General features: G+C 44.9%; 1 protein-coding gene across 1 annotated transcript in view; it reads right to left on the bottom strand.

The window, feature by feature from the left end:
• NFATC4 (nuclear factor of activated T cells 4) overlaps positions 1 to 12,377 on the bottom strand; it is a 124,221-nt gene extending 111,844 nt beyond the window's left edge. Inside the window, exon 1 of the mRNA XM_077466895.1 lies at positions 11,870 to 12,377. Coding sequence (XP_077323021.1) covers positions 11,870 to 11,972 — 103 coding nt within the window. The 5' untranslated portion in view covers positions 11,973 to 12,377. The remainder of the gene's footprint in view (positions 1 to 11,869) is intronic.
• Positions 12,378 to 16,294: the final 3,917 nt, after the last annotated feature.

Raw genomic sequence — 16,294 nt, 5'->3', positions numbered from 1 at the left:
ACTTCACAGGCATACTACAGACACCCCCCAGGCACGATATTTAAAGGAATATTTCACTTTTTTTTCACTTTAATCGTCATTAAAATCAGTGCTCCCGCCAAAACGGCCATTTTTAAAAACATTTTAGGCATTGACCCATGTCCCCTGGGGCAGGAGCCAGGTCCCCAAACCCTTTTTAGGACAGTATCTTGCATATTAGCCATTAAAATTAGCACTTTTTATTTCAAACGTTTGAGTCCCATAGACTTCAATGGGGTTCTAACGTTCGTACGAATTTGCGGTCCGTTCGAAAGTTCTGATGCGAACCGAACTGGGGGGGTGTTTGGCTCATCCCTAGTTTAAAGCATTTCTGTATGTTACTACAATGATTTTACATTCTGGCTACCCCTGAACAAAGGATGTATACAGTACATAGGGACATCAGTTATTAACACAACTAGTGTTGCCACCTGACCACTATATTAGGTTGATGTGCTAGTATTGCAAAAAAAATAGTTTGTATACACACAGCAAACACACGATCACCTATTCCAAATGTATTATTTTCACTGCAATTGAATACATTGCATAATTATTAATAATAAGTAAAATTAAAGATGTTAAAAATAAATTTACCCTGGATTCCCTGAGCTAGAATGAAACCATCAAGCAAAAAGTTGTTCGAGCTCCAATGCTGCCTTTTCCAGGGTACAGTATGAAGTGCAGTGCTCGGCACAGTGGGAAGAGCTTTACATTAAGGAAACCCAAGCTGAGTATAGGTTCTGTAAGTTCTGTATGTAAGATGTAGTAACAAGGTGTAAAGTCAGTGTTGTTTCACAACATATAACACACAATATCTTCGCAACCAAAGCGGCACAAACGTTTATTTTTGCAGCACAAACCAGCACAAACGCGGCACAAACGAATGGCGCTTTTGTTTTTCAAATTCGGTAACGTGGGGTGTAAAGTGGGCGGGGTTTCACAACATATAACACACAATATCTCCGCAACCAAAGCGGCACAAACGTTTATTTTTGCAGCACAAACCAGCACAAACGCGGCACAAACGAATGGCGCATTTGTTTTTAAAATTCGGTAACATGGGGTGCAGAATGGGCGGGGTTTCACAACATATAACGCACAATATCTCTGCAACCAAAGCGGCACAAACGTTTATTTTTGCAGCACAAACCAGCACAAACGCGGCACAAACGAATGGCGCGTTTGTTTTTCAAATTCGGTAATGTGGGGTGCAAAATGGGCGGGGTTTCACAAAATATAACGCACAATATCTCCGCAACCAAAGCAGCACAAACGTTTATTTTTGCAGCACAAACCAGCACAAACGCGGCACAAACGAATGGCGCGTTTGTTTTTCAAATTCGGTAACATGGGGTGCAAAATGGGCGGGGTTTCACAACATATAACGCACAATATCTTCGCAACCAAAGCGGCACAAACGTTTATTTTTGCAGCACAAACGCGGCACAAACGAATGGCGCGTTTGTTTTTCAAATTCGGTAACGTGGGGTGCAAAATGGGCGGGGTTTCACAACATATAACGCACAATATCTCTGCAACCAAAGCGGCACAAACGTTTATTTTTGCAGCACAAACCAGCACAAACGCGGCACAAACGAATGGCGCGTTTGTTTTTCAAATTCGGTAACATGGGGTGCAAAATGGGCGGGGTTTCACAACATATAACGCACAATATCTCTGCAACCAAAGCGGCACAAACGTTTATTTTTGCAGCACAAACCAGCACAAACGCGGCACAAACGAATGGCGCGTTTGTTTTTCAAATTCAGCAACGTGGGGTGCAAAATGGGCGGGGCTTGCATTAAATTGAATGTTTAATATCTCAGAAACCGAACCGGCACAAACGCTAATTTTTGCGGCACAAATCAGCACAAACGCGGCACAAACGAATGGTATATTTTTATTCAGGTTTTACAAACATGGGGTGCCAACTTCACACAGCTATGTCTTGTTTGGTTGTTTGAATGTTTGTAGAAAAATTCAAAACTTTCTAATACATTTTTTTTTTTTTAAATCCCATTAAAACAAATTTAAGTTGCCATGTGGAATGTGGAACATTTTAAGAGGTATGAATACTTTTTCAAGGCACTGTACATATAGCTACTTCCATTGTATAAAATAAGTATCATTGTACAATATAAGTATCCATTCTATAATATAAGTATCATTGTACTTTTTGTTCCTAGGAAACATGCAATCTAGTACAGTCCAGGTGTTTTGTTATTTCCTCTGTTACATACACTGCATACGGTTGTATTTTTTTTACATCTTTTGTCAAGCGTAATCTTACTCACTGATGTCTAATAATTGGAATTTTAATATTTTTTTTTTACAGTTTTGCAGACTGTAGTCTACACAAACAGAAGGAAGCAAGGCCAGTCTGGGGTCAAAGGTCCTGTTATGTTACTGTTCCATGGATGGAAACACCTGTTCAATAAACCCTGTGCTTTGATTGGATGATCCTGTACATACCTACGCTCCGTGTATGTTGGATGTTTGATTTATAGAGTCGTTTATTTAACTTTTAGCGACTGACAGTATTTTTATTTAGATGACAATTATTCTTCCATTCAATAGATATTGTTATGTGGGAGTTTGATACACAATTTGAATAGTGTTAGAAGCTCACAAATCTTGAAGAATTCATGATTTAAATGGAATACCCATGTTGGCATTTCAAATCTATGATGATTTGCTATATATAATGATTACTAAATGCAGAGATATATGGGGACAGCACTAGGTGTCAAACTGGTGGTCTACATGCACAAAGACCGACAGGAGGAGAAAGCCTGGAGCATGAGCTGCTACCCCATCATAGTCCAATCAAGGGCTTGGGGCAAGGAGGTGACCCACCTTTGACTTGGAATCTACCTCTTAGCCCCTGTACACACGGTCGGAGATTTCGACAACCAAATCCGTCGGATTTTGTCCGTCGGATCTTGTCCGAAACTGTTGCATACACACGGTCGGACTAAGTTGTCGAAAAATCCGATCATTCAGAACGTGATGACGTAATTTCGTTACGATGGGACTACGTTCAGGCTAGTAGCCAATAGCTTTGATGTAGGAATTTGATCTGAGCATGCGTGGCACTTGGTCCGATCAAAATTCTCTACACATGATCGGAGTATGTCCGATCAAACCAGTTGGTCAGAAAATATTTCCAACAAGTTGGAAAACTGGGTCTGACGGATATTCCGAAGGAATCAGTCTGATGCATACCACACACAGTCGGATTATCCGACAACACGGTCCGATAGGACACATTCCGACGGATTCTCCGACCGTATGTACAAGGGCTTATAGTTCCTGTACAGCAAAGCTCAGAAAAGGGGAGGAAGAAGCAGAACAAGAAGCAAATCAGTGATGCTGCAGTAAAAAGGGCATACTGATAGGAGAAAGCAAAGTGAAAGAAAGAAAAGCAAATCAGTCTGTTTCTTCTCATTCATGGTCTAATGGGAGTTTTCCTGGGTGTTGGAAAAGGAAACATGTAAAGGAGCTTTCACACTGCAGCATGCAGGACTTTTGGGGCGCTTTCAGAAAACACACCAAAAACGCATGATCTAATAGAAGTCTATGGGAAAGCATAGGTAACCCGGGACTGCACCTGCACTACGGCAGCGCCCTATGTGTTATTGAACTGCAGCAGAGAGCAATCAGTGTTCCTTCTCTGACAGATAGGGCTGTACAGTGGGGCAAAACTGTATAAATCTCAGGACTGGACAGACACAATTACAAATCGATACCCTATATGTTTTTCTTATCTGCGTATTTAGATGTTTAACTGAAAAACAAGTATTGGTTGAAGCTGGGCTTTAAGTTATACATCTATCAGTTTATAAAATCACATGAAGTGGAAGCTGTGCATGTTTCTGTTTTATGTGACCTATATGTATTGCGATTTTATCAGCATAGCTGATAAACCAACAGCTGGAACCCACATCTAACACCCCCCCCCCCCCCCCACCGTCCCCACAAATTCTTATTTCCTGCATATCAGATATATCTATCTGCTTGTAAAGGGACTGCATGCTAAACTTTTGCATTTTAATCTTATACTTTTCAATCACATTCCTTTGATGTACATCATAAAATAAACAAAGCACCTATGAATTCTTAACCAAAGATGAAAGTACGTGCATTATATCATCTTTGAAGAAAGCAAAAAAAAAAAAAAAACTACTGAGGAAGTGTTGAAGATTAAAATAATGTTCATAATAATAAATAATTCATAAATGCTTTTAGAAAGGCATACTGCATGATTGTCAAGCATCTCCTGGTATGTTCTGAAACGTGGTCATCTTTTACTCGAGACCTGCAAAATTGTGGTGTTCCCCAGAAAATGTTTAGCTCAAACAAACTCAGGCCAAACTGTTCACCCCTTTCAGGGAACACCTACATTTACAGGGTATTCAGCGGGTATCCGAACACCCTGCAATGCACTGCTTCTGCACCCTGGTTGGGCAAAGCTTTGTCCTTAACAACCAATCAGTCATCAGCTGAATAACCAAAAATACCTTTGCAAAAAACAGCCTGAGCCCCCCCCCCCCCCCCGATCCATACCAGACTGTCTGAGTCTGGTATGGATTTTAAGGGTAACCCCACACCAACATTTTTTAAAAATAGAGTGGAGTCCCTCCCAAAATTCATACCAGACCCTTATCAGAGCACGCAACCTGGCAGGCCAGGAGGTGGGGGGGGGGGGGGGGGCGAACAAGCCCTCTTCCCTTCCTCAACCATACCAGGCCACATGCCCTCAAAATGGGGAGGTGCTTTGGGGTGGGGGGGGGGGGCTCTGTTCATGTTGATGGGGACAACGGTCTCACCCACAACCCTGGGCTGTTGTTGTGGGGGGTCTGCCTGCCTTGGATTATCGGAATCTGTAAGCAAGCTTTAACAGATCCCCCCCCAATGTGAATGAGTATGGGGTACATAGTACCTCTAACTATTCACAAAAAAAGTGAAAAAACAAACAAACCGTATACAGGTTTTTGACAATATCTTTATTAAAAATAAAAAATAAACAATGCTCCCCTATATAGATCTACTGACCCAGCATGCACCTGATGATGTCCCCGGGTGGCCCCTCCCTTACCTATATAAGTACTGTCAAAGGGCAAGCCAGCCATTTGGTGTTTTGCCTTTAAGACGGGCAGTGCGAATTGTTTTCTGTTTCAGGTCGGCGGTGTAGCGGGCGTTATGATTGATGATGGATCTTGTTTGTTTTATTTTTAATAAAAGAATTGTCAAAAACCTGTGTACTTTTTTTTTATTTATTTTGACACTTTTTTGGTGAATGGGTGGGGGCAGGAATCTGGGGCCCCCCTTGATACAAAGATAAGCCCCCCACAACCATAGCCCAGGGTTGTGGGGAAGGGGCCCTTGTCTCCATTAACATGGGGACAATGTGTTTCGGGGTAGGGAGGCAGACAGGATGTGTTTTAGAACTACAGAACACCACCCTTTACCTGATCTCCATACCATGGGGGGGGGGGAGGGGTATGTAGTTTACAGAGAGATAACAGCTAGCAAAGGCAGAGCACAAAAAAATTATTAGCTCACAAGATTCCTGCCAGGAATTTTTTAAAGGTATATTTAACAGACTAAAAGAGAGCAAATAGGAGAGGTTCATTGTTAGGGATGCATACACTTTAAGGACCATGTATAGCAAAGACCTCATATCTAAAGCTTTTCCTGCTGTTAGTGCAGGTTATTTTAAGCACTATTATAGATGAGTTGTCAGTCTGGCTGATTATTGTTAGAATGGGAAAAATAGCATGTTCTGGGCAGTGTGTGACCTCCACAAACACCCCCCTTGGTAAATGACTCTGAAAATGCAGTCAGCGGTGGATTGCTTTTCAGAGGGTGGAATAGCATTGGCTGCCAGGCGTTCAGGTGACACTACTTCTGCCTCCTGACGCCTGTATTTTTTTTTATTTTTTAAATCTAAATCGCCAAAAATTGTAAAATTGATGTTTGGCAAAATAGAAAAAGTAAAAAAAATAAAAATACAGGCACCAGGAGGCAGAAGTAGCACCACGCACCCAGCATTAGAGCGGGAGAGAGCGTTGAATCAACATCAGAAGAAAAACAGAGGGAGAAGACAGCGAAGACCCAGCAAAAGAGCGAAAAGATAGTGGAGAAGACCCAGCAGAGGCAGAAGACAGCAGACAGAGGGAGAAGAACCGAAGAAGGCTAGAAGACATCTCAGCAAAAAAAAATTCAGGAAAGATCAAAATATATCTATAGCATTTTTCAAAGAATGAAACCTGACAGAAATTCTAATATTTTGGCTGGAGGTTCATCGATCGCATCATTAACCGACCCCCCTTTTGGGTGGGAAAGGTGGTGAATCAGCCGGAACTGGTTTGGTTCCCTCCTGGGGACAACCCCCAATGGTGAGACCACCAGGTCCCCCACTGGCAGAACCAAGAACGGACCAGCCGACTTCAGGTTAGCCGAAACAGGAGGGACGCCGGCCAACGAAATCAGAATTGTAAAACCATCCTTAAAATCCAACCATAATGTTCTTGCCGCAACCCTGTTCGGATACCTACTTAGGTATGCCATTTTTTCCACCTTCACCGGAGTTGTCCCTCTTTCCAGCATCAGCCGGTTTCTTTCCTTTCTTGAAGCATTTGGACAAGGGATGGGAACCTCCGCAGCCCGAGCACTCGTGACAGAAACAGCAGGATCCCCCGAATTTGCAGTCTCCCTCATTAAACTGCCAGGAGAACCCCTTACACTTTGTGGTCGATCATGAAGAGGCTTGGGCACCCCCGGCTCCACCAGGAAAAAGGGGCGGCGCAACCCTAGCTTGTGTTATGAGCTTCATCCACAAGCCAATGTCTTTGTGATTCCATCACAACAACGGGCTCACAGCCTTCCGCTGCCGGAACTGCTCGTCATAGTGCAGCCACGACACACCCCAATAGACCCGCTGAGCCTCGCTGATGGAGTCCAAGTAGCAAAATAAGGCCGAACAATTCTCCGGTGCTTTATTCCCTATGACGCTCGCCAATATGTTAAACTCTTGAGGCAAGTTGATGAATGTCCGTGGGATAAGTCTATAGCAACGCTTCTCCTCTTCCTCCTTTTTGCTCTCATCAGGATTAACCTTGTCCAGATAACAGCGGAAAGATCTACATGTAGTCCCCCTTCCAAATCTTCTCCCTTAATTCCGCTTTCAAATCAGACCCCAAGGGGCCCTCGTAGCAAACGGACTTCACACCGCGGAGCACCTGCCAGCTGCCCTCCATCTGATGATGACACCCTGGGGTGGCAACTGTAGCCATACTCACCTGGGATGACCCCACAGCCCCTGAGAGGACTGTGGTCGACCCTGTTGCCACGGCGGGCGGCTGTGGAGCCGCCTGCACCACTGGCGACAGCAAAGGCGGGGACACAGCGGGTGACTGCCCATTCCCCAACTGCCGTCCAGGCTGCAACAGGTGGAACCGCAGGAGCGAGGGGTCCCGCCACGGTTCCCTTTCCCTACAGCCTGAGACCACAGCCATTAGAAAGTGTTGCAGCAAAGCATCCCCAGAGCTCACTGCCCCCTGACCACTGGACCCACCTCCATCTCCTGGAGAGGTCAGCTAGCTAACCAGAGCCCCCCACCCACCCCCAGCCACCAGGACAGGTGCTCTGCCGGTCTGCAGATGCAGCTCCAGGACAGTCGCTGTCACCCGAGGTACCTCTGCTTCTCCCATCGGTGGCCGTGGCTGTCCTTGGGGAGGGGCCTCGCGCCACTACTTGCAGATCGCCCACACCAGGCCACAAAGTGAGCAGGGGAAGGCCCTGCATGGTTTGCCACTGAGTTCCGATCCAGCACCGGTGGATGACCTGGAGGGGGATGGAGAAGAGACCCTCCCGGCTGGCTCCCGCTGATGCAGAGGATTCCTCCCAGCCCCCGCCATGGGAGGAGGTGTGGGTCTCTTCACCCTGGGGGCTGAAATCGGGCTCCCGGTGAGTCGGTTACCCTGGGGGTCACATAAAGCACATAGGAGGTTGAGACCTCCTCGGACGTGGTGACACAGGGGCAGAAGTAGCAGGTCCCTGCCCCGACCCCTGAAGCACAGCAGACAGCTGGGAATTCAGCCACTGCGGACCATTAGCCAGGGCAGCCTAGCACAGCTGCCCCAGGAGTCTGTCCAGATCATCCATAATGTGAGCAGCACAGAAAGAAAGAAAAAACTTTCTGTGCTGTTAACTCTCTGTCCTGCTGCCCCCAACTAATGAAACTACCACCCCTGCCCACCGGGGATAATCTAATACCCAGGCCGCACCCTCTACCCTTCCATTGCTCCAGTGTATGCCACCCCCTTCCCCCCTGACCTGTACATACACAGGAACTGTTCCATGCCACCTGGCCAGTGACCCCCAGTCATGTGGGCCCTACACCTAGGTTGTCTTTGCTCCCAGCCTTTTCTGTAGCAGGCAATGCACCTACAGTGCACAGGATCCCAATGCACTTTGTTACTTCATAAATTGCTGGAGGCAGGTCTATTCCTGGAAGGCCACATGTGCTCTTATGAACGTCATGACTGAGCACGTGAACAAAATGTCAGGGTCTAAAAGTAACAGCATAGACTAGGGTGCAGAGAGTTTACTGTTACTAAAATGCAATAATATACTTCTGTTCTATCCTGAGCACAAGAAATGGCTGTTTTAAAGTGCATGTGTGCTTTAGTGCATAGCTAGGCCGACCCCAAAAAGGATTTGTGGTCTTTATCCTCTAGCACCGAGAAAACCTTTGTGTGAGACAATGCGAGAACATGTGCGTTTTATATCTGACTAAGCCATATGTAAAATGTGAAACAGTGCCCTATAAGGTCTCCTCGTTATTATAAATACCTATCACACAGTAAATGCATAATATACGCAGACTATACACTCAGTGGCCACTTTATTAGGTACACCTTGCTGGTACCGGGTTGGACCCCCTTTTGCCTTCAGAACTGCCCTAATTCTTTGTGGCAAAGATTCAACAAGGTGTTGGAAACATTCCTCAGAGATTTTGGTCTATATTGACATGACAGCATCACACAGTTGCTGCAGATTTGTCGGCTGCACATCCATGAGGCAAATCTCCCGTTCCACCACATCCCAAAGGTGCTTTATTGGATTGTGATCTATTGACTGTAGAGGCCATTGGAGTACAGTGAGCTCATTGTCATGTTCAAGAAACCAGTGATGAGATGATTTGAGCTTTGTGACATGGTGCATTATCCTGCTGGAAGGAGCCATCAGAAGATGAGATGGGTACACTGTAGTCATAAAGGGATGGACATGGTCAGCAACAATACTCAGGAAGACCGTGTCGTTTTATATGGTGCTCAATTGGTACTGAGGGGCCCAAAGTGTGCCAAGAAAATATCCCCCACACCATCACACAACCAGCCTGAACCATTGATACACAGCAGAATGGATCTATGCTTTCATTTTGTTTACGCCAAATTCTGACCCTACCATCTGAATGTCACAACTGAGATCGAGACTCATCAGACCAGGCAACGTTTTTCCAATTTTTTATTGCCCACTTTTGGTGAGCCTGTGCCAATTGTAGCCCCAGTTTCCTGTTGCTGACAAGAGCGGCACCCAGTGTGGTCTTCTTCTGCTGTAGCCCATCTGCTTCAAGGTGTTATGCATTCAGAGATGGTATTCTGCATACCTTGGTTGTAACAAGTGGTTATTTGAGTTACTGTTGCCTTTCTATCATCTCAAACCAGTTTGCCCATTCTGATCTGACATCAACAAGGCCCTTTTGTCCACAAAATTGCTGCTCACTGGATATTTTCTCTTTTTCAGACCATTCTCTGTAAACCCTAGAGATGGTTGTGTGTGAAATCAGCAGTTTTTTTAAATAATCAGACCAGCCCGTCTGGCACCAACAACCATGGCACGTTCAAAGTCACTTAAATCCCCCCTTCTTCCCCATTCTGATGCTCAGTTTGAACTTCAACAAGTCGTCTTTACCACGTTTAGATGCCTAAATGCATTGACTTGCTGCCATGCGATTAGCTGATTAGCAATTTGTGTTACCAAGGAATTGAACAGGTGTACCTAGTAAAGTGGCCGGTGAGTGTATATCTACATATAACTGGCACAGTTAGGGCCAAAAAATATTTCTAGATCATAGCCCTTAATACTTACTATTGATGTTTACTATTTTCTGGTACCCATGTTTCCATGCCACTGTACTAGTGTGTTTATAGCTTATTTATAGAAATCTGTTCAAAGGAAACCTGTAGTGAGAAAATATGGAAGCTGCCAATGCCTGAACCCCCCTTGTGCTGATCCAGGATACTATCAAGTATCCTAATCAAGGTATCTTGTCACCCCTAGATGCAGGTTTAAAGCATAACTAGTGGCATCCTCAAGCTCTCTGCCACCTGCTAAAATCTTTAACAGGTCTGCTTCTGGGTATCGATGTCAAGCCATTTTCATTGGCCAAGCCAAGATGACTTCACTCCCACGCATGCAGTAGGAGTTCAACCATCTTGGTATTGCTGAAATTGCATGCTGAGCTGCGGATGCACAGCTCAGTGTACAGCATGGACTGGCAGGTAAGAAACGTTAATGCAGAATAGATATTATACAACATATGTCTCTTCTGCATTAAAAATCTGGCCCGTTCGCATTTTTTATTTATTTTTTTGGACTCTTCCACTTTAAAGTGGCAATGAACATATTGAAATTTAGCCTGCCCAGCAATGACTGATAAGTGTATGGCCCCCTTGGTCAGTGCGTGGTGTCCCCTGCTCAACAGAACAACAGAACATAATCATATAACTGACTTTTGTTTAAGAGACCTATTGGAAAATTTTCGTATAATCGGCGACTGCAGCCAGTTAGCTGCAGCCACTGATTAGTGTATCCTGGCAGTGACAGGTGCCCCTTTCTGAATACAATGTCTAGGCCAGTGATGGAGAACCTTGGCACCCAAGATGTTTTGGAACTGCATTTCCCATGATGCTCCGCTACACTGCAGAGTGCATGAGCAACATGGGAAATGTAGTTTCAAAACATCTGGGGTGCCAAGGTTCGCCATCACTGGTCTAGACGGTGGGGGGGGGGGGGGGGGTATTCCTCCTTACACCTTATTTGTAGGGCTTTGCACAAAATGTGTATGGCCAGCCTTATTCATAGTAAGCATTGAGACCAGAGACAGCCAGGCACCTGGCATTTTCAGGCACAGGTCTGCAATAGCAGGCTTCATACTTCAGTGACAACGCTTGATGCCATCTACTGATGCCATGATGTCCCAGGCTTCCAGCGTTTTTCAGTATAAAGTATGGAGCCAGGGTACACCAAGTGAGTCAGAATGCCTGATCTGCCTATTACAAATCAGTGAACCATTTTGGAACCAGAGAGTCAGCATAACAGCCAGGCAACTAGCATCTTCAGAAGGAGAGGTCAGTGATGGCAGCTGCATATATTTTTTCAGCACAGGTTTCCTTTAGGCAAAATAAGAATACAAAATTACATTGATATAACCCAGCACTCTAAATAGTGAGTACAACTAAACCCCACACATTACAATTCGATTGTACAATCTTCTTTCGATCCAAGACCAAAGCCGATGTAGTGCAAAGGCCTGCCTTTCTGATTGAATACAGATTTCTGATCCCCCCTGTATTGACTTGTATTGTAACTGTACTGTCTGCCCTCATGTTGTAAAGCGCTGCGCATACTGTTGTAAACTCCTGGTTTCAAACACAAAATTCACACAGAAGATGCTAACGTACATACGCTGTAAAAGTCAAATATTCGACCAAAAAAAATAGAAAAATTCAGCCATATTTTACTTTCAGTGCATTTTCAGTATAGTTCTCTCACTCACCAGCTGTGTGCATAGTGCTTCTAGGTGATGCAGCGTCTGAGTCTTCTTCGCCAAAAATCAGCCGAAAATCCAGCTCTCCATCTTGACAAATAGCTGCCCCCATTTGGAAAACTGGGGGGGATGCGGTCAGAAGATAGATAATAAAAAAATAAATAAAAAAAAAAACAACCCTGCCAAGGCTACAGAAAATAGGAAAAGTGAATAAAGCGTAGAAGGGAAAAGTGCTAAAAAGAACAGAAAAGTAACGGGAAGCTAAAAAAAAAAAAAAGTGACGTAAAAAAAAAAAAAAAAAGCAGTAAGACAGTTGATATTAGCAGGAGCTAACACTGCAAGGCAGAGGATGTGTGAAAGCAGGATAAGGACAGATACAAAGGGAGATAAATGGAAGCACGTTACTGTATAGAGAGGAGGTATATATAAATACAGAGACGCAGACAGAGGGGGGGGATCCTTCTGCAGTATCCCCAGCTCCCCTCCTGCTCTTCTCCTCCTCCCCACTCCTCTATCCTTAGCATTCCTTCACTCCTAGATTTTTTTTCCCTCTGTTTTTTTTTTTTTTTTTTAATGGGAAACTTATTATAGACTTTTTTTTTTTTTTTTTGTTCCAGGGCAGGGAAAACCCAAAAAGAAGAAAGGAACTTTTCCAGCACCTCCCCTTGACATTTTCAATTGGCTGGAGCTTGTACTGACATCATTCCAATCTTTTTTTTTTTTTTCCAAGTTCTGGCCTCTGCTCTCTCTAAAAATACAGTATGTCACTGGAAGGGATGTTTGTTTTAAAAGATCCAGGCTTTTGACAGGATGGCCCTTGGTTGGCCAGGAAGGCTCCCGCCTCTCTTTGTGATTGGGTGTCTAAGCTGTCTTTTTGGCTAGTAAGGGTGCTGAGGAGAGAGGGGCCATGTCTCTTTATGATCAGATGGGAGGAATAAAAGTGCTACAGCTGTATACACACGCAGGATCTCTGCCTACTACAGTTACATGTGATCAGCCTTCATCTAAATTCTTTTTTATTTGCATCAGAAAGCGCTTTTTTATTTGTTTTTTTTATTATTATTATTATTTCATGCTTTATAAACATTTGCATTCTTGTCAAAACACTTTTTTGTCCCCTTGTGTGTCTTGCTTTTCCTTTCCTTCCCTCTTCTGGCTTCTTCCGCCTGTACTCGGCATGCTGATGTGTCCAGTCATTGGAAGCAGAGGCCTGGATGTCATTACTCTAATGAATCTTTGGCTTGCTGCTATCACATATGATTGGTTCTCGTGTATGTAAACAAGGAAAAAAAAAAAAAAGCCAGAGACATCTGCTCGCTCCCGCTACTTGTGCGCAGGCAGAATAAACGAAAGATTCATATCTGGGAATAGAAAAATAAGATGGAATGCTGAAATACATCTGAAATTTTAAGCCACACCTTTTTTTAATCTGCTCATTGGAGAGATACCATTATATTTTATTAAGCGCGCGCCGACCAGCCACCGTCATTATACTGCGGCAAGGTGGCATGATCCCGCGAATCGCCGTAGCTGTACGTCGGCTCGGGAACTCGCTTTTGTAGGAACGCCAGCGGGGGAGCCAAATCAGCGATCGTTCCCCGCAGTGACAGGACGGGGATCTGCCTGTGTAAACTAAGCAGATCTCCGTTCTGACAGGGGAGATCACATAGATCCTGTCTTTCTGCTAAGCAGTAAGACAGATATGTGTGTTTCCCCAGTCCCCCATACAGTTAGAAAACACCTGCAGGGAACACATTTAACCCCTTAATCGCCCTGATGTTAACCCCTTTCCTGCCAGTTTCATTAGTACATTGTCAGTGCATATTTTTTAGCCTTGATTACTAAAATGTCACTGGTTCCTCAAAAAAAACCACAACAGGGCAGGCGCAAACTGAACAAAGCAAACATATACTTGCAATAGGCACACAGGCGGAGTGGTTCAATGACATTCCATGTACAAGGCAGGCAAGCCTCAAAATAATCAGGGTCAATCTGTAGTCAAAAGGTAAGCTTAGTTTAGAGAATAGTCGATATCTGATGCAAGGTCGTTAATTCAGAAATCCAGACAACAGAGCAGCACAGACAAACGGGGAGCTTGCATATGTTACAAATGCAATATTTATATGCATGCAGGCAGGCAGTCTGTATTTTCCACTGAAGGTGGTGTTCAATTGCAGTGGCAATGCAATTGAGGGAGGAAGTTGAGGGCAACTTGGTTCCTCTACAACTTCCTCGGTCACAATGGGGTCGCTATCCGATTGGATGTGAGTGCCCCATGTGACTTTGGTGGCCATCTTGGGTAAGCCAGTGTATATTTAAGACTTCGGCTCCTGGACTTGGCACGCTTTTTGAGTGGTTAATATAGAGATAGGATCCCCGTCTGACAGAGACGTTGCTTAGAGACAGGCAAAAGTTCTGTAGGAGTAGGGCCAGTGCAGGGACTACGTCTACCTCTTTCAGACAGCCTTTCCTTTTGGGTGTGGACCGAGCTGGGCCGCATTCCGCAGGAGGAGTAAAGCCTCATACACTTTGCAGTAGCCCTCCAGAACCAGTAGAAATGCCTGGAGAAGAAGGATGTTCATAGCTGTGTCAAGATAAGTGCCTCAGATAAGTTACTGAGGGATCAGTTCCTGGTGGGGATGGAGGTGACCCCATTAGGAAGGCCCTGTAGGAACGAATAAAGGTGCAACCCTTCCTCTCTTTCAAGGACATGGTAGTGGATGCGGTTATGTGGGAACGGAAGATGCTGAAGCAACTGTAGCCATGACAAAGAGACATGAACCACTGCAGGTGAGGAAAGAGACCTTAACCCTGTCTCCCTTGTCGGCCATAAGGGAACTAATCCAAAACATGGAACATAAAATGTTCACATTTAAGCAAGAGCTGGCCCACCTCTCCAAGGGTGAGAATCTGTTGTGGAAGAACCCGGATGGAGTGATGATGGAAATTCTGATGGTGTGGGCACTTTGGGCATTTAGCCAGGACTGGCAGCTCTGACAACAGAGTACCTGGAAGCCAAAATTAAACTAGGGGCTCCCCTGGCTGAGGGATGATCCCTGGAAACAACAACACAAGTTCCCATTAGACCAAAGGCAATGGTCTCACCAGTCATCAATGCTCTAGTATATGACCAGGGGAATTGACACCGGGTCTGATGTCACCATCATGGAGTATGAGTTCTATGCCCAGTGGTTCGGGACTAGAGACCAGTTGGACCCCTCCTGGCTGTCTCTGAAGGTGGCCAATAACCTACCTATCATGATGGAAGGAGTCACCTGAGTGAAGATACAGACTACCAGGTGGTGGAATGGGTAGGGGTCATGGTGTCCCATAGTCCAGTGAGTTTTCAGCAAACTATGCGAAGAAAAACAGGGATATTTATTCGCATATATTGCAATACATGTACAAGCTATTGGGATTTGAGAACTGGTTTATCTTTTCTTTGTCATGACATAGGTCAGTGACCAGATCTGAACCTAGGAGCTCTCCCCCACCTTGGGTCTTTATGCTCCATGTTGGCATTGTAGGACTGGCCAGAAGAGGGATTACTTTGACACAGTTGGTCAGCTTAAACATGGAGGTCAAAGACTGGATTGTTAACATGCTACAGGGTGGGCTCACCCCAGACTCACTCATCCATGTCTTTATGGACCTTCTTTGTGCACTGGTGCGCAATGATTTTGGAACAGGAAGGGGCCCCAAACTGTTCCCACAAAGTTGGGAGCATGAAATGATCCAAAATGTCTTGGTATACTGAGGCCTTAAGTGTTCCTTTCACTGAAACTAACGGGGCAAGCCCAACCCCTGAAAATCAACCCCACACCATAATTCCCCCTCCACCAAAAGATTTGGACCAGTGCACAAAGCAAGGTTCATAAAGACATGAATGAGCACTTTGGGGTGGAGGAACTTGACTGACCTAAACCCAATAAAACACCTTTGGGATGAATTGGAGTGGAGACTGCGAGCCAGGCCCTCTCGTCCACATCAGTACTTGACCTCACAAATGCGCTTCTGGAAGAATGGTCAAACATTCCCATAGACACACTCCTAAACCTTGTGGTCAGCCTTCCCAGAAGAGTTGAGCTGTTATAGCTGCAAAGGGTGGGCCAACTCAATACTGAACCCTATGGACTAAGACTGGTATGCCATTAAAGTTCATGTGTGTGTAAAGGCAGGTGTCAGAATACTTTTGGTAATATAGTGTATTTAGGGATGAGGTGCTGATATGCTCAGTTGGACCCAATAACTTATTCAACTTCAAATTCATTCTTCAAACCACAGTTCTATCTCTGTCACTGTTGTACGTGGATCCAACCGGGCTTGCTCCATGCTGGGCCTGTTTATACGTGCTCAACTTTTCTACAATATTTTGCTATTGCCAAACTCTGTGTTTTCACTGCCTACTGAACAATGCTGCACCTAGCCCACATG

The sequence above is a fragment of the Lithobates pipiens genome, unplaced genomic scaffold (assembly GCF_037356315.1).
Source record: "Lithobates pipiens isolate NorthernLeopardFrog02 unplaced genomic scaffold, aLitPip1_a1.2 Scaffold_4, whole genome shotgun sequence".
NCBI classification, from domain to species: Eukaryota; Metazoa; Chordata; class Amphibia; order Anura; family Ranidae; genus Lithobates; species Lithobates pipiens.
The sequence above is the reverse complement of the archived record's forward strand: the minus strand, read 5'-3'. Positions and strand labels throughout refer to the sequence as shown.